The 22,375-nt window shown below is 43.9% G+C and overlaps 1 protein-coding gene across 3 annotated transcripts in view; it reads right to left on the bottom strand.

Moving 5' to 3' along the window:
* Window positions 1–22,375, bottom strand: part of UNKL (unk like zinc finger) — an 85,962-nt gene that overhangs the window by 28,515 nt on the left and 35,072 nt on the right. For all 3 annotated transcript variants that reach the window (XM_090023306.1, XM_090023309.1, XM_090023308.1), the window contains 2 exons: window positions 20,161–20,245; window positions 10,703–10,857 (listed from right to left, as the gene is read on the bottom strand). In XM_090023306.1, coding sequence (XP_089879432.1) covers window positions 10,703–10,857; window positions 20,161–20,245 — 240 coding nt within the window. The remainder of the gene's footprint in view (window positions 1–10,702; window positions 10,858–20,160; window positions 20,246–22,375) is intronic.

Below are 22,375 nucleotides of genomic sequence, written 5' to 3'. Positions count from 1 at the left end.
CTGTTCTTTATCTTACGTATACAGGCGTGAATGACTGCACAGTGCCAGGAAACTTCCACCAACCATAACAGGGAAGAAGAGAGGTGGTTACATTTATTCCAACAGTGTTCACCTGTACTTGGGAATGGCTTATCTGTTTAGGGAATTCAAAGTTGTTTCTGGCACCCAGAAAGTCTAAGACTAACAGGTTATTGTGCAGAAAGCACTCATTGAATAGTGTGGCTGCATCTCTGAACAGATGAAATGCAGACACGTTCCTGCGTCTTAATGCAGTATATCACCAATACATTTTTGCCAGTATCTGTACTACACAAAACTGACAAAAAAGCAGCAAGTCTAATAGCTCTGAAAGTGGAGTCCTTTACATGTAGCTTCATGTTACCATGAAGGACCATGTCCTTTCATCTGCAGGCGACCTTTATCTGTAGGTACTTTTGCCTGCATTTCCGTTATTTGTGGTCTGGATGGCAATGAGTTCACAAACAGTACTCTATGCTGGAAATGTCAGGGAAGCAGCCATCAGGTTGGTGTCAGGAAGAATGAAACCTTAAAATTGATCATCACATACTCTGCAGGGAAGGAGGCTGCCTGAGGTGCAATTACAGACCCTCAAGCTATGTCTGGCCAAGAAGTGACCTGGGCTAAATCTGAGGTGGCTCCATAATGACAGGGCCAGGCATTGTACTGCTGCATTTAACAGCAACTAGAGATAAACTACTTATGATGTTTTGTGCAATGTGTTAGACTGTAGGAGCCTGAAGGTTCACAACTTGAGTCTCTAAGACAAAATATGCATTATTCAGAATTTCTTATCCACTCTCATAGCAATTATTATATAGAAGATTAAAATAATAAATTACAACTAGACTGAAGACCAGAAGTGGGAACCTCCTTTTCTTACATACAACTTTTGCTCATGTGACATTCATCTATAAACATACCAACGTACATTCCTTCTTGAAGGAATTTTACCTAAAATAATGTCATTTTCTGGTAACATTTTTATTTCTGATCATCTAGTCCAACTTCCTGCATAACACAGGCCACAGAATTCCCCTGAATAAATAAAAATTGTACCCTAATTTAGCTATAGTTATTGCACTTGAAGTGGAAATATATATAAAACACTTCCAGTAACAGAAAATCTACCAAAACCACTGGGTAATCATCTCATGGTGTCAAAAATATACGTCTTATTGTGAGTTCACCTGTGTATAGCTTCAACTTCCAGTAATGAAATCTTGTAATATAACCTTTGCTTGCTAAATTAAAAAGCCCTCTCATCATTTGTCTGTTCCCCATGTAAGTATGTACAGACTGATCAAGTCCCCTCCTGACGATCTTTTTTGATAAACCAAATCAATTAAGCTCTGGAATCTTTCATTTAGAGATTCTTTGCAATACTGTAATCATTCTTGGAGCTCTTCTCTGAACTCCAACTTATGAGTATCGTTTTGAATTGTAAGCACCCAAAATAGATAGATTTTCATTAGCAAAATGTGAATGGGAATAAGAATTCCCTTGTGCACCTACTCAGGATTTCTGGACCCTGGGGCCAAAAACATAAGCAGGGAAGGCACAGCAGCAGCACAAGTGAACAACATAGGAGTAGCAGCCACAGGCTCACCTGCTGAGCCAGGTAGCCTCCTTTTTGCCACTTGTGTTTAAATGGCTGCTCAACATCACCATGCTTGGCAAGAGAAAAAGAGGTGATATCCTCCCCACAACAACAAACCTCTGGCCTTTCCTCCCGCACCATGCACCACCACAGCCCAGGGAGCAGTATTTGCCAGTTACAACTCTGACCACAACACTCCAGCCACATAGTTTCATAGTTGGTCGGGTCGGAAGTGACCTCAACAGATCATCAAGTCCGACCCCCTGCCATGGGCAGGAAAGAGTACTGGGGTCAAAGGACCCTGGCAAGATGTTCATCTAGCTTCCTTCTGAAGACCCCCAGGGTAGAAGTGAGTACCACCTCTCTTGGAAGTTGGTTCCAGATCCTAGCCGCCCTGACCGTGAAGTAGTGGCTCCTGATATCTAGCCTGAATCTACTCTCAGTCATCTTATGGCCGTTATTCCTCATTACTCCCGGTAGTGCTCAGGGGAACACAGACTTTCCCATTGCCTGCTGGTCCCCTGGGCCAGTTTATAGATGGCCACTAGATCCCCCCTCAGCCTTCTCTTATGGAGGCTGAACAGGTTCAGGTTCCTCAGCCTCTCCTCGTAGGGCCTGCCCTGCTGCCCCCTGATCATGAGTGGCCTCCTCTGGACCCTCTCCATGCTGTCCACATCCCTCCTGAAGTGCGGCGCCCAGAACCGGACGTAGTACTCCAGCTGCGGCCTGACCAGTGTCGCACAGAGGGGGCGTATCACCTCCTTGGACCTGCTTGTGCTGTAGCTGTGGATGCATGCCAAGGTGCAGTTAGCGTTCCTGACTGCTACCCCACATTGGCGGCCCATGTTCATCTTGGAGTTCTAATGACTCCAGGATCCTTTTCTGCCTCTGTGCTGACTAGAAGGGAGTTCCCCAGCCTGGAGGTAGGCTGCTGGTTCTTCCTCCATAGGTGCAGTACCCTGTACTTGTCAGTATTGAATCCCATCTTATTCTTATCTGCCCACACCTGTAATTTGTCCAGATCCAATTGCAGCCTGTCCCTCCCTTCTAGCATGCCCACTTCTCCCCACATCTTAGCGTCATCCGCGAACTTGAACAAGGTGCTTTTCACGCCCTTGTCCAAGTCGCTGATGAAGATGTTGAACGGTGCAGGCCCGAGGACCGAGCCCTGCGGGACCCCACTGCCCACATCCCTCCAGATCAAAAAAGACCCGTCCACCACCACTCTCTGGGTGTGGCCCTCCAGCCAATTTGCGACCCATCTGACTGTGTAGGCATCGACACCACAGTCGCCCAATTTTTTAACGCGAATGGGGTGAGAGACAGTGTCGAAGGCCTTCCTAAAGTCCAGAAAGACTACGTCCACCGCGACCCCTGCATCCAAGGATTTTGTGATCTGGTCCTAGAAGGCCACCAGGTTGGTCTGACGGGACCTGCCTCTAATAAACCCATGTTGGTTGCCTCTAAGCATACACTCCCCTGACAGCCTCTCAATAATTTTCTCAAAGAGGCATTCTGGAGGCAGAGTCCAAAAGCAGAGGGCATTTAAAGAAACTGGTTCCCAACCTGTGCCCCAAGTAAAGTTACTGGATGTAATGGTACAATTTTTGAAAATGCTGCATTGATGCCTCCTGGCAACATTCATATATGTGATTCTCTTTGTCTTTTTTTCTCTCATCTAATTTTTTCTTTTAAGAATAATTAGGAAATTAATTGTAAAATGCAAGCTGAAAAACTGCTAGCTAGGCTAATATATAAAAAGGGAGAAATAGTGCAAATCTAATTAACCTTTCTCTTTTCCTTAGCTAAACAGCAAATAGTTTTTCCTCCATTCTTTTTCTCAACCTGGTTGGTTTTGTGTTGTTTTTTTCTTTCAGTGCTGAGTAAGCAGATCTGGTCTAACAAAGGCATGTCTTTTTTTTAAAACAGATCAGCTTCTGCAGGTAGAATATTAAATTGTTTGTTTGCTCTGTTTAAACTAGAACCCAATTCGTGTGTGAGGGCTTCCATGAAGAAACTACATTCTTCAACATTTAGGATATGGTATTTCAAGGGAAGCTTAAATTAAAAAATCTAAAAGAAAGTGCTTATAGTTTTAATATGCAGTTTATTAATTTTTTATCTTATCTTAGAAAAAAAAGTCTCTCTCTCTGTTATAACTTATTGTTAAGTTATTATCGAACCACATGGTATATCACAACCATGCTATGCCCCTATCACGTGCCACCTTTTAAGTGAGACACACTGCAGCAAGAAATAACCCACTAATGGAGGTGGATATACAGGAGATACCAGGGTTAAACCTCAAAATGACAAGATACATTTTGTTATAAATAAATTAGGTTCTTCCAAAAGTATTTCAGAACACTGGAAAAAGTTAACTGAAAGCAGTAATCTTGAGGAAATATTTGAAGGAATTGAATGTGGCTACATGGTGCACTAAGTCTTGGGGTTATATGAAAAAACAATCATGAATAGAAGATCACCTAAAATGTGCCAGTGTATGCCTAGCTGACAGAATTATACAGCAAAAACAGGGGAATGGAAAGCTGAGACACAGGATGTACATCAGGGAAGCAAAATGAGCAGCTCTGAAGCTGAAAATGGAGAATTTTGAGTGGAACGCAGTAGGTAAATGGAAGCTACTGTGAGGTAAGGAGCTATAAGTAAAAGACGCGAAAAGGGTACCGGAAGATGTTAAGGGGAAGGATATGCCAGACCCAACGTCAGCAATATGGATTGGGCTAAGCAATATCTGAGATGCAGGAGGAAGAATCTGTAGTATTTAAAACAGTGGATGTAGGGAGAAATGCCTTGTTGGATCTGGTCCTGGCCACGGGCGACAACCTGAGTGGACTGCGGGTTCTCAACTACTTGGGCAAAAGCGATCATCACCCGCTGGAATTCACCATTCAGTGCAGGGTGTCAAAGGCCTGCAGCAAGACAACAGCCCTAGACTTCAGGAGGGTGGGTTTCAATGAAGTAAGGAGACTAGTTGGGGAGGCACTGAGGTCCCAGAGGGGAGGGGAGTTGGGAGTCCAGGAAGAGTGGTCATTCCTTAAGGAGATGATCCTCCAAGCCCAAAGGGTGACAGTCCCAACACGGAGCAAAGGGGCCAAGAGTGCTCAAAAGTCCCCACGGCTCACCAAAAGCATCCAGGAACATCTCAAAGCTAAAAAGGAGGCATACACCCAATGGAAGGGAGGGGTCATCACCAAGGAGGATTATAACTCCATTGCTCAAGACCATAGGGGGGCTGTTAGAAAGGCTAAGGCAGAGATGGAACTAGGACTAGCAACCCAGATCAAAGATAACGAGAAGTCCCTTTTTTTTTTTTTTTTTTTTTTTTTTTTTTTTTTTACACACACGGGGTAAAAAGAAGGTACTGGATAAGTAGGGCCTCTGCAGGATACGCTAGGAAATCTAGTGGTCACACCAGATGACAAAGCTAACCTACTTAACAATTTCTTTACCTCCATCTTTTTGAGCAGGGACCAGGGCATCCCCCCAACTGGGATCCCTGACGGACCCAGGGGAGACACTGCCAGGCCCAAGGTCAGTGAGGACCTAGTCAGAGAACTTCTGGTGGGGCTAGACGTGTTCAAATCAGCAGGTCCACATGCTCTCCACCCCACAGTGCTGAGGGAACTAGCAGAGGTCATTGTGGGACCCCTGGCACAGCTTTACGAGCACTCGTGGTGCTCTGGTGAGGTGCCAGAGGACTGGAAAAGGGCCAACGTTGTCCCCATTTTCAAAGGAGGGAGGAAGGAGGGTGCAGGAAACTATAGGTCCATTAGTCTTACCTCGGTCCTGGGGAAGCTCTTTGAGAAAATTATCCAGGAGCACATCTGTGAGGGACCAGCAGGGGAGATCATGTTTAGGGGCAACCAACATGGGTTTATTAGAGGCAGGTCCCGTCAGACCAACCTGGTGGCCTTCTAGGACCAGGTCACAAAATCCTTGGATGCAGGGGTCGCGGTGGACGTAGTCTTTCTGGACTTTAGGAAGGCCTTCGACACTGTCTCTCACCCCTTTCTCGTTAAAAAATTAGGCGACTGTGGTGTCGATGCCTACACAGTCAGATGGGTCGCAAATTGGCTGGAGGGCCACACCCAGAGAGTGGTGGTGGACGGGTCTTTTTTAATCTGGAGGGATGTGGGCAGTGGGGTCCCGCAGGGCTCGGTCCTCGGGCCTGCACCGTTCAACATCTTCATCAGCGACTTGGACAAGGGCGTGAAAAGCACCTTGTTCAAGTTCGCGGATGACGCTAAGATGTGGGGAGAAGTGGACACACTGGAGGAGAGGGACAGGCCGCAACTAGAACTAGACAGGTTATAGGGGTGGGCAGATGAACATGGGCCGCCAACGTGGGGGATGCGGTCAGGAAGGCCAACTGCACCTTGTCATGCATCCACAGCTGCATCACGAGCAGGTCCAAGGAGGTGATCCTCCCCCTCTGTGCGACACTGGTCAGGCTGCAGCTGGAGTACTACGTCCAGTTCTGGGTGCCGCACTTCAAGAGGGATGTGGACAGCATGGAGAGGGTCCAGAGGAGGCCACTCGCATGATCAGGGCAGCAGGGCAGGCCCTACGAGTAGAGGCTACAGGACCTGAACCTGTTCAGCCTCCACAAGAGGGGGCTGAGAGGGGATCTGGTAGCCATCTACAAACCGCCAAGGGAACCAGCAGGCCATGGGAGAGTCCCTGTTCCCCCAAACACTACCAGGAGTAATGAGGAATAATGGCCATAAGTTGACTGAGTAGATAGGTAGGTATCAGGAGGCACTACTTCATGGTCAGGGCAGCTAGGATCTGGAACCAATTTCCAAGGGAGGTGGTGCTCACTCTTACCCTGGGGATCTTCAAAAGGAGGCTAGATAATCACCTAGCCAGGGTCATTTGACCCCAGTACTCTTTCCTGCCCATGGACTTGATTTTATAGACATTCGAGCTGGAAGGCACCCTGGAGGATCATTGAGTCCAGCCCCCTGCCCCAGGGGGAGGAAGTCAGCAGGCATCATAGGATCTCAGCAAGATAAGCATCCAAGTGCGTTTTGAAGACATTCAAAGTGGGTGCTTGAACCGCCTTCAGTGGCAGTCTATTCCAAACCCTCGGGGCTCGGACAGTAAAGAAGTTCTTCCTTTTGTCCAGCCTGAATTGGTTGCGGCGGAGTTTGTGACCATTTGATCTTGTCATCCCTTGGGGCACTCTGGGGAACAGACATTCCCCTAGATCCTGATGAGCACCCCGATAAACTTATACGTGGCCACCAGATCACACCTGAGCCTGTGCTTTGTTAGGCTGAAGAGTCCCTTGGCTCTCAGCCTCTCATCATAAGTTCTGTCTTCCTGACTTCTGATCATGCACATGGCTCTCCTCTGCACCCGCTCAAGCTTCTCCACATCCTTTTTGAATTGTGGAGCCCAAAACGGGATGCAGTACTCCAGCTGTGGCCTCACCAAGGCCGAGTACGACGGGAGAATAACGTCGGGGTTTGTTTGAGAACGTCCCAGGATTTGCTTGAGAAAAAGCATCGAGAGGGTCCAGAGGAGGGCCACTTGCATGATCAGGGGGCAGCAAGGCAGGTGCTATGAGCATGATGATCCGCTCAGGTCCCTTCCGACCCTACTATGAAACTATGAAAAAAAGAATGACAATGTCAAGTAAAGTGCTACAGAGTAAACTGAGCTACCGAGCTGGTTATACAGGGTTTAGGCGGTGTAGCCAAGGAAGAGCAGCATCCAAGAGGAAGAAAGTGTCTAACAGTGGTTCTCAACCAGGGTGCCAGGACAGGTAAGCTAAGTAGATAAACATAGACTCAGGCTTGTCCCTGCCTGAATAATCCTCCACTCCCCATGCCCAGCCCTTCTGCAAGTAAGCAAACCCTGTAATATTCTCTGGCAATCCCTCGCGGCCAAAAATTACTGCCTTCCACGATGGTCTTATCTGCAAGTCCGAAGCTGGCTGATAAGGCAAGTCTGGGATTGAAAGACTCCACCGCAACTTGAGCACATGTTTTCATGTGGGATGGATAGTCCATGATGCACTGTTTTTGCCACTCTCACTCTTCTGTCTCCTTTTGTCATTGGGAGGCTTCAAAGTACTGAGATCCTTGCAAAAGATTCTTCCTCCATTTGGGGTGATTCTGGGCAATAAGTCCTCCACAAATTAGTGCCAATGTTGCATTTTCTTTAGGTTGGCCTTAAGGGTGTCCTTGAAGCACTTTATCTGCTCTCCTCCTCCACATCCTGACTGAGCTGGGAAAATAAAACTTGCTTTGGGAGTCTGGAATCAGACATCAGGATGATGTAGTTGGCCCAGCAAGGTTGATGTTGGATGCTCAATGCTCATGGCGTTTGCTTGCGAGAGGATGCTAAAGTTGGTGCATTTATCTTCCCACTGGATTTGAAGGATCTTCCACAGGCAATGTTGATGGAACTTTTCCAATGATTTGAGGGGTCTCCTGTACATTGTCCAATTCTCAGCTCTGTGCAGTAAAGTGAGTATCACAACAGCTTGATAAAACATGAGCTTGGTTTTGGATCCAGTGCCGCGATCGTCAAACACCTATTTCCTCAGGCATCCAAAGGCTGAACTTGCACATTTGAGGTGATGTTGGATTTCTTTACTGATGTCAGCCTTCTTACAAGATGGCTTCCCAGATACAGGAAATACTCAATGTTCTCCAGAATCTCACCACTAATTTTTGGTAAACAGTGTATTATATATATTAATTTTGATATTCGGTACTACTCAATTCCCTAAAGTTATGGAGGGGTGCCTCAAGCCCAAAAAAAGGGATGAGAACACATACCTGAAATAAAATGGATTATTTTGATTTGGACAGGAGGTGGTGAGAGAAAGGAGGCACCAGCACTCAGGAAGCAGAAGTGAGAAAAGTAAAAGGGATAAAGCAGCAGAGGGAGCAGTAGGGGACAAAGCAAGATCCGAATACTCAGAAGACTGAGCAAGATCTGAATACTCAGAAGAGATAAGTACAATAGAGAAAAATGAAAGTGGCAAGTAGCACAAAGTGAGATAAATGGTAATAAATTAATAAGTACAAAAATGGGAAGGATGGAGATAATTGCTGAAAATTAGTTCTTCAACAACAGAACAAGTAGTGCCAGTGGACATGCGATGGAAGACGGGCAGATGAGCCATGAGACTCGTGTTGGTAACCTTGTACAATCACTTAGTAGTAAGAGCAAATTCAGAAACTTCCAAAAGAGGAGGTGACTCTCAATGGGTCACTTTTGAAAGCCTCCGCACCAAGAAATTGAACTCAGCAAAAGAGTTCACGGGGACTCAGTCCTTAAGCAGCAATAGAACCCAGTTCTGAAGACAGAGTGGGGTAGGCCCCTAATTGTCCCCCGAGAGGCTGTGGCAGCAGACTTCAGACCAGACAACTAAGGAACAACAGAGACAGCTACAAAGACACCTGTAGTGTTAGTGTAAAAATGCAGCCACATAACTTGCATCAAAGAGAGGCTCAGGGATTTTAATAAATGCACTACCAGATTATTTTCTATTAAACAAACAATACTTTAAATATGTACCCTTTATGTGCTTCCTATTTATACCTTATAACTATAAACTGTTGACAATCTGGGAATTAAAATTCTAACAATAACTAACTATACAAGTACTTGTGAGCTACAGTAGGACTGTCCAGTCGTTGGCTCACAGGCCACATGCAGCCTGCAAAGGGCTAACATGTGACTTGTGGGCTACCACCCAGCCACCACTCCCCTCACTGTTTCCAGTGCATCAGTGACCAGGGTCTCCAAACTCCCCCTCCCTTTCAAGCTTCCACTTCCTGCCCCTACCTCTTGAGGGTGGGACGGTATAGCAAGAGAGGACTGGGCTATCGGACTGCCTATGATGCATGCAGCAGCAGACAGGGGAGCTGCCAGAGTGGCTTACAAAGCAAGGAGTGCCTGTGCTGCACGTAAAGGAGGAAGGGGGCAGGCTACTTACTTGGGCGCGCAAGACAGGGGGCTGGCCTGCCTGTACTGCATGCAGCAGCAGAGGGGAGAGATGCCTATGTGGTGTGCCCAGCCAGGAGCAGGTGAAGCTAGATGCACAGCAGAATAGAAGCTAAGCTGTCTACACAGCAGAGGGAGGGGATGTCCATGTGGCAAGTGTCCTGCATAGCATGCAGCGCCCTGCGCCCTGGTCTACAGCCTGCAGTGCATCTGGGTGCTCACTGCCGATTAGCTGGACAGCCCTGAGCTGCATAATACTCTCAAGCTATATTTGAAGCCAGAAAGTATCACATCAAAAAAAGGCCAGAAAGAAATACTGCACGTCCTTTTTCAAACAACTTCAACATGAATCTCACTGAAAGGCAGAATTTCCAAACAAGACTAACAGGTAGAGAATAAAAAGTTCTAATCAATCCCTTCTCGTTTTTAATGTCCAACTTAGTTTGAGAGAATAAAGTAATTTTAACTATTTTTATAATTTCTGAGAGCCTCTTACATGCAATAACAGGGATGATAAACTTGAGAGGGATTAGATTTTTGTTTGTTTCAGTGAGGTTTTTTTAAGTATAGTGCAGTGCTTTCTAATTCCTATCTAGTTTTCCTTTTAACAGAGAGAAAAGGCCTGGAGTAGAGCTTCTTCCTTTAAAAAAAGAAAATCAAAAAAAAAAAAAAAAATCAGTGTAGCAATTTATGTTGTTTTAAGATTGTTTGACAAGTTTGAGGGTACACTGATTAAAGTACTTTTATTAAGGTACTTGTAACCCTTATTAACATATTTTTTGAGTATCTCCAGGCATCCTATCGCATCTACAGAAGAGAAAGAGGAGAGAAAACACAGCTAGAATACAAGATTAAATCTCGTAGACAGTGCAAACATTGCAATATTTGTTTAGAACCAGTTTAAAACCTTGATTATTGGCTTCTAGGATTTCTATTGGCTTCATTGATTTCTACTACCTTTCAATGTATAGGAAAATTGTTTCTTCTTGGTTGTAGTATGCAAACAGTCAAAATAGATCTTTGATAAATAAAATAAACAATTATATATTTGCACAATGATCATTATTAACTTTTTCCAGAATTATTTACACTTACATTTCCAGATTGCCCATTGTTATTTGTAATGCTGTTTGTAGAGTTAAGACTGCTGCTCCATTCATTTGCAATTCCTATGCTGTCTGCTGAAAACAGGTGAGCGCCTGGCTTTGAATGACAACCAGTTTGCAGTATGACTACATTCATGGTGTCCTCTGTTGAAGGAATCCCCAACAAATTACACACAGATTTGGTATTTAGCGGTGTGAATTTAAGAATTACATACGCAATACCAAACATAGCACGTCTTACATGGAAACACTGAACCACAGAAATAAAATCTTTGTTTTTTAAAATATTATAAATGTTAACATGACAATAATGTAATTCATTTTTTCTGCATCTGTGGCACCTAACAAATGCAATACCAGACATACTTCTGTTGAGTGTTTTTCCTCATCACTTATTCCAACATCTGTTAAAGGAAAAAAGATCCAAGGTATTTAAAGTCTTATTATAGATTTTGCTCCATTATCTAAAACCTAGTCTGCTCTAGGTTTAAAGACAGCACTTCCAGGAATCTGGGTTGTAAATATAGCCATAATATTGTTAAGCGAGTTCCTGCTTGCACTCACCTCCTCCGTTTTTTCAGTCTACAGCCAGACTGAGTGAATACGTAACATTATGTCCAAAAAAACTGGAACTTCCACCCTGCATTTTAATCAGGTATAAGACAACAGAATGTCAATTTCAACATCAGTATTAACTGCCAGATTGTTCCTTTTCTTAGCCTGGACTGGATTTTCTGATAACTGGAAATGCATGTCTATCTGAGATGTCCCAAACAACTGGACTAATCTACTGAAAATTTCACATATTGACTTAATTTAGATGCTCACTGTTTACTGCTTTCTTGGAAATAAAAAGGCACTGCTTATAACGACATTTACAAAGGAGGTTAGGATACCTAGATTTTTGAGTCAGATAACACCTTAGTAAAGGATGTTTGGTTTAATACACCAGCCACAGATAACAACCTTCTAATCTTCCTGATTCATACATATCAGGTATTAAAATAATAAGCAGGTCTGAAAAAAAATAGCATTTTATTAATCCCTACAGAAATACCACAATTTTGCAAGAATTCCTCACATTTATTGTTAATTATTGTTCATCAATGTATTTCTGGAGGGTCCTAAATAAAGTAAGTCTAAGGTCCAAATGTGAATCTCGCTTCTGCCAAACACAATTAACAGTTAAAACATCATACACAAGAGTACAAGCCATACATAATAATAAGCAGATGACAGTGAGTATTGTATGTTGATGTCTTTCTTCAGGATAGAGATATAGGTAAGGACTTTTTTCAGATGATTTCATTTTGTGCACCTAATTCTGTTTGCTTTATCATAATTTGCCTATTTTTGTCCTGCGTGAACAAACAGGATATCTCATTTCCATTATCAACATTAAAGTGCAAGAGCAGGGGGAATTAACACAAGGCAGCAAAAAAACCCAAACAAACAAAAAAAACCCAACACAGTACCTAGCACTGTATGGACAGGCTTCAGATTAAGCAAAATGGGAACCCCGTGATGTACACACAATGGGCCTAAACAGCACACTCTGAAGAGGAAGCACTGCTAGCTTCCTCCTGCTTCTTTGTTCAGACTGAATAACTAAAATGACAAGTGACATTACCATCACCTCATCTGACTTACTCCCATGTCTGCACTGCTTTGCGAGAGCAATTCCAGTCACAGCCACCCTGGCTAAGTACAGTCAAAAAGCCTTTAATTCAGCCTTTGCACGTTAGTCTAACCTGCAAAGATTGAACCAATATGCAGATGAGCAGACAATCAATTTTGATCGCCAGGAAATGAAGCCACACGCCTGCAGTGGCTAAAGCCAGAAACGCAGGGGGGGCGGGGGGGGACCACACGGGGACGGACGGACATGACACTACAGCACAGCTCTCTGGCACATAGCCAGCATGGGCTGTGTGTTTCCTTCCTCCTTCTGTTGCCCCCCCCGATCTTTGGGATTTGCAGTCCACAATCACAACAGCAGGACTCTGCAGGGTTGCTGATCATTTCTTCCTGCTTCCAGGTGCCTCTGGGATTTTTAGTCTATAGTCACAGCTGGCACTCAGTAAACCAGGAGGGCAGGGCAGGGCAGCTTGGTACTCAAGGGAAACCGAGTTGAACCCTTCCTGGCCCCAGATCCCAGCCAGGGTTTGCCTGGGGGTAGTCAGTGAGACAGCCCTCACTGTTCCAGCTAGGAAGCAGAGGGGCAGGGCCAGCCTTGCTCTCTGAAGCAGACAGCACAGCACAGCCCAGGACTGCAAAGCATGCTGGGATGCTGGAGGACTCTGATTTAACTTGAACCAGGAAGGGGTCTGGGACAGAAGTTTCATAAACTGGTTTGACCTAAATCAGTTAAGTCTGATACTACATTCAACCAGGTTTATCTTAAACCAGTTTCAGCCATTTTGAAACTGACTTATGTGCAGTGAACTTCTGTTCTGTTACAGGATTAAACCAGTTTCTGATCACTTAAACCAGCTTGTGGGTAACTTCTGCCCCTAGCCCCTATGCCCTGCAGGGAAAGCATTAGCCAGCCATCTCTCACACCATGACTACTGTACCAATTACTTCACACATGCTGTCCTCTAAGCCACTGCTCCAGCTTTCTTTCTTATCAATGAGAATGCTTGCATACTAATACCGACCCAAAGACAGTAGTATTATATGAGTGCCTCTCACATTTTAAAATAATACTTCTTCCTTCCTAGGCTACAAAAAATAGCTTAAATAGTTAAGGATTGATTTATTGAAGGAAAGTTAGTTTTGTATCAAATTCTGAATACTGAACAGGGGTGACAGATTCCAATTCCCTGAAAGAGTAAATACTACTCTGTTAGTTTACCCCAAAGAAAGTTCCAACTCCTACATTACACAAGCCTGTCCCACTTATTTAACCATTCATTTTTTTTCCAGGGAAATGTAGATGCTATGGAAGGCTAAGGGTGTTTGGGAAGAAATTATGTGGATCAGTCCCACCAGGGTCTTTAAACAACAGGACAGAGCACTTAGAAAGACTGCCAGTGCAAAGCACTAGCATATGTTATCATGGGGCTAGTGAGACTATACCAGACTGTTGTGATTCTTATTTAAAAAAAACTTTTCCAGGTGGTACTTCATTCTTAGATAGAAATTATATTAATTAAGCCTGTAGATATGAAATCCATGGGTTAATGTGGCCAGGTCTGGGTTCAGTCAGGGAATACAATCTTCTAAAGAATCAGTTGTAAGTGGACATTTTTGTCACAATAGTAATTTGGGCACCAATTGCACTGAGAAGCTCTGGACTAATTTAATGTGGGAATAGATACCTTAGACAGCAGGTGGTATTATAGGAGCAAGTTCTTGGAAGTATATCCTTTCTTTTCTCAGCACCATCTCAGACTACCCTTCAGCTCCCTGATTTTTTACCTTCAGCTGTCTGCTCTCCATCCAGGGGCTGATTTGGGCCAAACACCAAGAAAATTAGCAGAAGGTGCCTGTACCAGGGAGACCTAGCCTTGTTACTAGGAGACAGAGCAGTCCCTTTAAGGCCAGAGTCTCCTAGCACAGCCTGCCAGCAGAGCAGGGGCTAAAAGGTAGGTGGAGGCCCCAGTATCCCCTACAGGGGTACAGGTAGAGGGGACAGAGAGCCAGTGTTCCCTCTAAGGAGTAGCGGTCTGTAAACGTGCCACTTTGGTCCCGCTTCCACCTTTTGCTGCAGCGTGGGACACTTAACAAAAGTAAGCTCTCCTCATTCCTCACCCGAGGCAGGCAGCGGGGGCTAGGGGACAAGGGCCTGTGGAGCAGTTCCCCAGAGCTGGCAGAGCCTCACTCAGCTTCTCCTCGAGGTGAAGGCAGGCATGGAGGCTGGGGCTGGCAAAGTCTCTGCTAGCTCCTGAGAACTGCTCTGCAGGTTCTGCTGGCTCCAGGGAACTGCTCCACTCCTCAGCCCTGACGCCACGTGCCGCTTCACTCCCACAGGCAATGGGGGGGAGAGCAGCAGTTCCCCGGAGCCAGCGGAGCCTATGCCAGACCACCACCCCCGCCCTTGCCTCACCTTGGGGAGGAGTTTACCTTTGGTAAGTGTCCCATGCCGCAGCCCAGCTTCTACCCCGGTGGGTGTGAGGCCTTAAAAAGTTGGTGCATGGCAAGACTTTTACTTGTGTGCATGGCTGCGCACACGCGCACCTTAGAGGGAACCTTGCAGAGAGCCTGGTGCCAGAGGCACAGCTGTATAGGACCAGGGGTCCAGAGACAAGAGTAAGATTGATTGGAGCTACAGCCTCAAAGCCAGGCCCAACATAACGGGTCTAAGCTAGACAGCTTAGCTTCATAAAAAGGGACAGTAGCTGCACTGGCCTAGACCCCAGAGGGAACACAAAATGCATATATCACCTGTGAGGCATGGGGCACAATAAAGGGGTGGTATGGAGTCATGCAAACAGCCGTTACGGCCGAAGCTTATCACCTCCAGTGTGTGTAAGCATAGACCAACTCTGGGAAGCCCTGGGGCAGCCTCCTCTTGAAGAATCCAAAGAAACATCAAGACGTGACAGACGAATGAAGGGAAGTCTGCTCCCAAAAGAAAATTCAAATATAAACGTACTCTGGCATGCCTCCAGGCATGTTCAAATGCCCCTGAGGATGGCACACTGTTACGGTGCTCTTTATGTTTGGCATTTAAAAAACAAACAACAACATTAATTCAGGTGGGCACATGTATTTACCCCTTCTTCTGCTTTCAGAAACAGCTGACTAACTAATTCCCTAGCCAATAATTTTAGAAGCAACTGACTGCTCCTTACCATCTTTATCCTTTGGAAATGGGTACTCCCTTCCCCAGTCATCAAATAAGACTCTTCAGGAAACTATGCCAGGTTCTAGGCTCTCTCAGGGAAGAAGACCTAACAGGCTGAAAAGGCACTAAGGGAAGTCCAGTTCCAAGGATGCCAAAAAGATCACATCTTGCCAAAAGGAAAAGAAATCAAAATCTTTTGCTTATGAAGAACACCAAAAACAAACAAACAAAAAACCCCAGAAGATGAAGGAATGCTCCCCACCATATACTAAGAAAGAAATCAGTATAAGAGACTGTGCCTGTCCAAATCATTTAATGCAAAATGACAGATAAGGTTCAGGCACGTGTGCACAAATTGAGCTGTGAGGGACAACCTGTTCTGGGGAATAAGGGCCTCATTAAGGGCAGGGGGACTGGCATATAGGGGCCAGGGCACAAAGGAAAAGCTGAGATAAGCCTATTCTTTATCTTGTTCATGACGTAAGCTCCCCGACTACAGACACCACCCTCCTTCTTTCTTCTCAGTTTGCGTGCCGTCCTATATAAATACATATGGACAAGCTGCCATCAGGAGAGACACTGATACCACACTGATGAGAGCTGTATAAGAGAATGGTGACAGAAAGAACAGGCCATCCAAGTTTCCTGTTCCTACCTAATGTAATTTCAAACTGTACTCCTCTTCTCCCAGCATATCTCAATTTAGCTCCATGCTTCACATACAACTTGTACTCCCCTTGTACATTACCAGAAGAAAGTCCTGATTTAATTATGAGCACCCCTCGCTATGCTACCATTATCCTTCTCTGCCCTTCACCTGCACCTAGTGTTTCTACAATCAGCTCTCATACTCCACACACAAATCATTCATTCAACACAGCTGAAAAGTGTGTGCAGGAGAAGAGAATCTGACCATCTGCTGGTACTTCTCTTACTAAAAACAATATAAAGGCCAAATTTCTGTCTCTGCTGCACTGTGTTGTACTCTTCCTGCTTCCCCTTCCCAATATGCATGTTGTTCTCATCAATCGAACTTAGCCTTGAGAGTTAAATAAATCAAGTTCAGATTTTTTGATGACATGAGACAACATTTAGTAGTTTACTTATTAGGTGAAATACAGGGTCTCCAGTTTTACTGGAAAGTTGATGACTATTGAAGTACCATAGCTCTTCCCAGACAATAAATGAATACTGAAAAGGACTCTTACTTAGCTACAGTAATTCTTGTACTTTTAGATACATTGTTCAGATGATTCTACTCTTGTGCGCATGTTTTCTGTGCAAGTAAGTTCACACTTTTTTTTTTAAATAGTAGCATCTGCTGTGTTCACAGCTCTGGTCCACACACTCTACAAGCTGCCAGGGACAAGAACATAATATGACCCAGACAGCCACAACCACCACTCACTTCCTTTATCAAAATCAAATCCTGTAAGCAAAGATTCTGATTAGTAGGCATGGAAAGTAGGTTATGGAATCAGAATGGACAACACATTTCAAAGAACCACAGTTACTGTAAGGCTAAGTTTTTTCTCCTTCAATTATTTGTCTACACAGACTCCACTCTTAGAAACTAGTAAGCAGACCCCTCAGCAGCAGATGGGAAAAAGTCAGTCTTCAGGTAAGACTGTAAGGCAGATCCTCTAATGGTAGTGTCATATCTGATAACCTGAAGCAAAGAGTGTAGTATAATGTACATAAGAACTGCCTTTTCAAGAAAGGTCCGGGCTGCAAGACAGACAATGAAGATGCATGTAGACAATAGCTATGAAGCCTCTGCTTCTTATGGGGAAGTTCAGATGAATACTGCTCCTGAGACAGTGAGGTTTACCTTTGTAGCTCTGAAGATATTATCATCTCTCCTGTCATTTAAGAGGTAGGAGGAGAAGCAGCTGCACTCCTGCCACCCCCCACTCAAAGCAAAGGTTATTCCTAGTTTTATGAACCTGGTAGGAAATGCCACACCACTGAAACTAGGACAAGCATTTTACGAGCTGCCACGTTTTTTGCTATTGTGTCTGAGATGCTGAGAGTAGTTAGTTTAGAAGGCTGGCCATATGGCCCTCCATTGTGAAGGCCTTTAGTTCCTCCTGCTTCTGTGCAGGTAGCCTGTTACTGATGGTAACTGGCTTATCCCATAAAAGAAAACGCATGTGGAGAGCAGGGTACAACAGCTGAGTTATCTGGAACATCTCAGATCAATAGATGCTTTGGCTCGCTCCTCTTTTGCAGGGGCTTCGCTGTTTGGAGTTCTCGTGGCCTTATTGAACTATAAGCTAGGTGTCTTTCATTCACCTGTACCAGAGAGAATTACAATGCTTACTAATTAGGCCTTATTGCAAATCTGGTATAAGTGAATGAAACACACCTAGCAACTTATTTTTCTCTCTCTTGAATTATGTCTGGCTGCATGATCTAATTCTCTTGAGGAGATCATGAAAGGTTTTGAAATCCTCCTGAAAAGATGGTAGTGGTGACTGACTGCCCGATCAACAGATAAAATCTATATCTGTTGGGAAGACAGTAAACGGAAACAAATCTCCAAATCTGAGCGTATCAAAACTTCAGAAGAGCATTCCAGTTTAGGCCTCTCTCTGAACACATTACTTAAATTGCTGCACAGAATCAACTAATACCTTGTCTTTTCCTTGGAAATACTTCCCACACTCCTAAGACTGAGCTTGAGCAGGATGCACTCTCATCTTTGGAGAGGGAAATCTTACTTGGGTAAACTAACACGGACTCCTTGGCAGAAAGGCTCATCTCCTAGAGGAATAAGGGAAGGTTTCATTGGAGGCTACTAGAATGGTTACTTCTTAAAGAGAGCTCAGTGTCTCTTTTTCACTTTTCTGGGTTGTCCTCCAAACATTCCCTGCTGGCCCATCACTACACCAAACACAAGGAGATTGGGGAAGAGAACTGAATGCTTAATATCCTTCATGGAGGAGAAAAAATAAACTTCTTCAATTGACCTCACATTTTTCTGGAGTGCTGAGCGATGCACATCTCGTTGAGTCCAGTAGCTGTCTGAAGATTACAATCCCAAAGTACTCCCTAAGTGGAGACTCCTTCAGTGGGTCAATCAAACGATCAGTCAGTACTACAAACAACTCTGGTGCCAAAGTGCCCAGTACCAGGACTGTCTGGAGCTCGAGAAGGAGCATTTGCTACTACCCACAAGGCCAGTCACCAAAGTTCTTGGTAGTGGAAATAGTCCCCAAAGTCAAGGTGCCAGATATAATGTAGTTCCCAGGAAATGAAGAAATGGTTAATGACAGCCTGCTATTTCACTGTCAGGCTCTCTCAGGGAAGACGACCTAACAGGCTGAAAAGGCACTAAGGGAAGTCCAGTTCCAAGGATGTCAAAAAGATCACATCTTGCCAAAAGGAAAAGAAATCAAAATCTTTTGCTTATGAAGAACAATGGCTTTGGGAAGAAGATCTGAGTGTCTCAGTAAGAACTAGGGATGATGATCCACTTCTCAGTTTTTTCAGCTATGTGCTACTTCCTTCCTCTTTAACAGCACCAAAGCCACAGAAGTGAAAGGCCAACAGCGACAAAGTGGAACTGTAACTGGTTGGCACCAAGATACGCTGATCTTTCCTGAGCATCTCAGAGACGCAGACTGCATGGACTTCTAGAGTAAACATAACCTCCAGTAAGCTTCCCTGTTCTTAAAAGTTTTTTTTTGAAGAACTGCTGTTATACTGCACAGTGGTCTAGAACATACTTTCCCAGACAGGTCAAAGACTGACAAATTCCGTCACGGATCTGTACAGCAGAGTCACAGGATGAACAGTGACTGAAGCCTGGACATTTGGATCCCGCCTTGACTGTGGAGGAGGGACCCCTCTATATAGGTGGAAGGACAGTGGTCAAGATCAGGTCCTAATTAAGTATTTGACTTATTCTTTTGGCCGCCATATAAAAAGTTGTCAGTAATAAAAATGTGTATATTAAAAGCTAAAGCTCACAAGACAGGAGTCACAGATTGGAAGAGAAGCATGAATACTGCTGGCATTTTCTCCTGCACCATAGGCTGTCAGAAGAAACTAGCAGGGCATATGCATGACCACAACAGATAATAAAATTAAAAAAGAATCTAATCATGGGCACCCAGAATGGAATCTGTGAGGACAAATGTTCAAAGCAGCAGGAGGTCTGTTTGAAAGAATGCATCTCTTTCCTGATACAAGAACCTCGGTGTGATGGAGACAGGAAAAAAAGAGTAGGGATGCATCCTGTGGTTTGGCATCTCTTTGAAGACTATCTGAAGTCCCTGTTCCTGCAAATGTTTGCAAAATTGCTTAACTCTGAGCAACAGCGTAAGCAAAGTCAAGGGGTTTCCTAAGACGTTTGCAGTGAAGTACGTATGCCCGAATTTGCAGGATGGGGCCTGAAACAATAAGGACAGGCTACAGCTCTAAAAAGCAAATGCATCTTCCATTTCTGCTGGTGCAAATTTGATGCAAAAAGCAATACACCCCCATTGTAATGTTCAGTGATGAAAAACAGATATGAGATCACAGAACATCAGATCAAGCATGTTTCTAAAATGCATAAAATTGTTAAAAAATGCCTTTGAAACCTCCAGTTATAAATGATGGTAGTAGCTTGATTAATATTGATATTGAATAATTGTTCTCATACTCACTTTCAACATGTGCAAATGCACAAAATGGACCCCGTGGACAGTAACCTGTTTGGCGCATGTCATTGCATTTTGTTGATTTGTAAATCTAAAAATGAGAAAAGTGAAATACTTGCATGATAACAGGAAAAGAGCTGGATAATTAAAAAAAATCTTCTAATATGAACCTCTAAAATTTAATCCCATTTAGCATTACTAATTCATCTTAGAACATTACAGTATTGTCAGTTTGCTTTCAAATCACATAATATTAGCCAGGTTCTTTTTAAACAAATACAACCTGGGGAAGAATGATGCAACTCGTCAGTACCATAACTGTGTGAATTGACATTATAGAAAAGTACCATTGCAAATATTGTATGCATTTAGGCAGTGAAAAGCAAATCAAAGACAACGAACAAAATTTCCAAAAGCACACTCAAGTCACTCGGTATCAAAGCCTCTTGTTTAAATGCAGTAGTATATATAAAGACTAAGCACCACTGACTTTCAATAATGATGAGGACAGGCCAGTGGTTAGGACATTAGGCTTGGATGGGGGGTGTCAAACTAGACCAGATCCAGACCCACCTCCAGCAGCAAGACAAGCAGTGGTGTCAGCAAAACAACAGGTATCAGGGAACTGTGAGGGTTAATTCAGGTGTCACTCATCCCACCACCATCAAAAAGCACCCAGTGAGGTGATTTGCCCTGGAATTTGGTGGTGATCCCCACTCCTCCAGGAGTCCTGTGGATTGGATAACACAAAACTCTACAGGCTGGATCCAGCCCGTGAGCCCAATGTGTAACATCCCTGGGCTAGAACTTCAAAGAAGCAGATTCAGAACCCCCCTTGCCCTCCCCCTGCCCTTTATGAACCCTCATTCTTTGTTGTAGTTCAGTGATTCTCAAGCAGGTGCCATGGCACCCGAGATGCCATGAAATCCTTTCCAGGGTGCTGCCAATATTAGGTGTGCAAATGCCAATTCACAAGATAAACCCAGAGATTTCAAACAGGAATCCAAAGTATCAAAAATATTCTGACCTCTCATGGGCTGAGCTCTTTGCAACAGCAGAATTCCTCTATTGTTTTTCTGCAGTCAAGAAATGCATGAAAGCTAAGAGCTAGCACTTTCTGAGGGGTTCTCTGCATCTAAAATGGTCAAGAACCACTGGTATAGTGGCTTCCAGCATCTATGTTAGTGAAGTGTTCCAAACATAAATAAGAAAAGATTCTTGCCTCCAAGTACAACCTGGTTGCAGTTACTGCAAATATACAGACATTATAAAATGCTCAAAGGGAAACTTCGGCATAGGTCAAATTTGCAAATAAAAATACGTATACAAAGATCAAATACTATTTTGCATAGTCCTTGTTTTAGAACCAAGTGTTTAAGATATCTATGCATGAATGATGGTCATTTGATTTATAGCCAAGATCCTGTGTCTTCTTGAATTTGCAAATTCCTGTACAGTTAATCATGATTGGTTACTGTTTATATACACGGATCTAAAGATCAGACAAGTGTTGCAGGACGATAAACTACAAGACTGTTACTGTTGCTTAACAGGGTACTTTTGTTTCCTCTAATAATAAACAAATATCTACAACAGCATCCTTACATAATTACTATGGGCTTGACCCAGCTTCTTTTATGATCTTTCAGCTAATTTTAGTTGGAACCATGGCTGGTACCACACAACAGATAGGGATTATTTGGAAATATTGTAACTGAATTATGAAATAAAGACAAGCCACTTCCCCTATATATTTCTAATTTTGACCTATGTTTAAATAGCCAATACAGCATATATCTCCATGTATAAAGAAAAGGATTGGGGGGGGAAAAAAAAAACAAAAAACCACACACAGGAAGAACAGGATGACCTTGAGAATTAAAGTGATAGAAATGGGATTCTGAATAGTACAGAGAATAAGATCATACATTTAGGATTCAGTTATAAGAACTTTTTATATAAGCTGAAAAGCTCATAACTTGGATTCATAGATAAATAGGGCTGGAAAGGACCTCAAGAACCAACACTCTAGTCAAGGCAAGATTACTTCTTCTGAAACCATCCAAGACACATCAGAAGAGTGAAGTTTTGGAAGGTTCTTTGAAGCAAAGTGATAGGGGCAAAGAACCTACATCGCTTTGAGAATGAACTGGGTACATCTATAGAAGGAACGGTATAAAACAGGATAGGGAGTTCTGGCACACCTCATGAAAATTGCTGA

Source organism: Crocodylus siamensis, chromosome 12 (assembly GCF_052110815.1).
Source record: "Crocodylus siamensis isolate JL-2025a chromosome 12, ASM5211081v1, whole genome shotgun sequence".
Taxonomy (NCBI): domain Eukaryota; kingdom Metazoa; phylum Chordata; order Crocodylia; family Crocodylidae; genus Crocodylus; species Crocodylus siamensis.
Note: the sequence above shows the minus strand (reverse complement) of the source record. Positions and strands in the feature narration are given on the sequence as shown.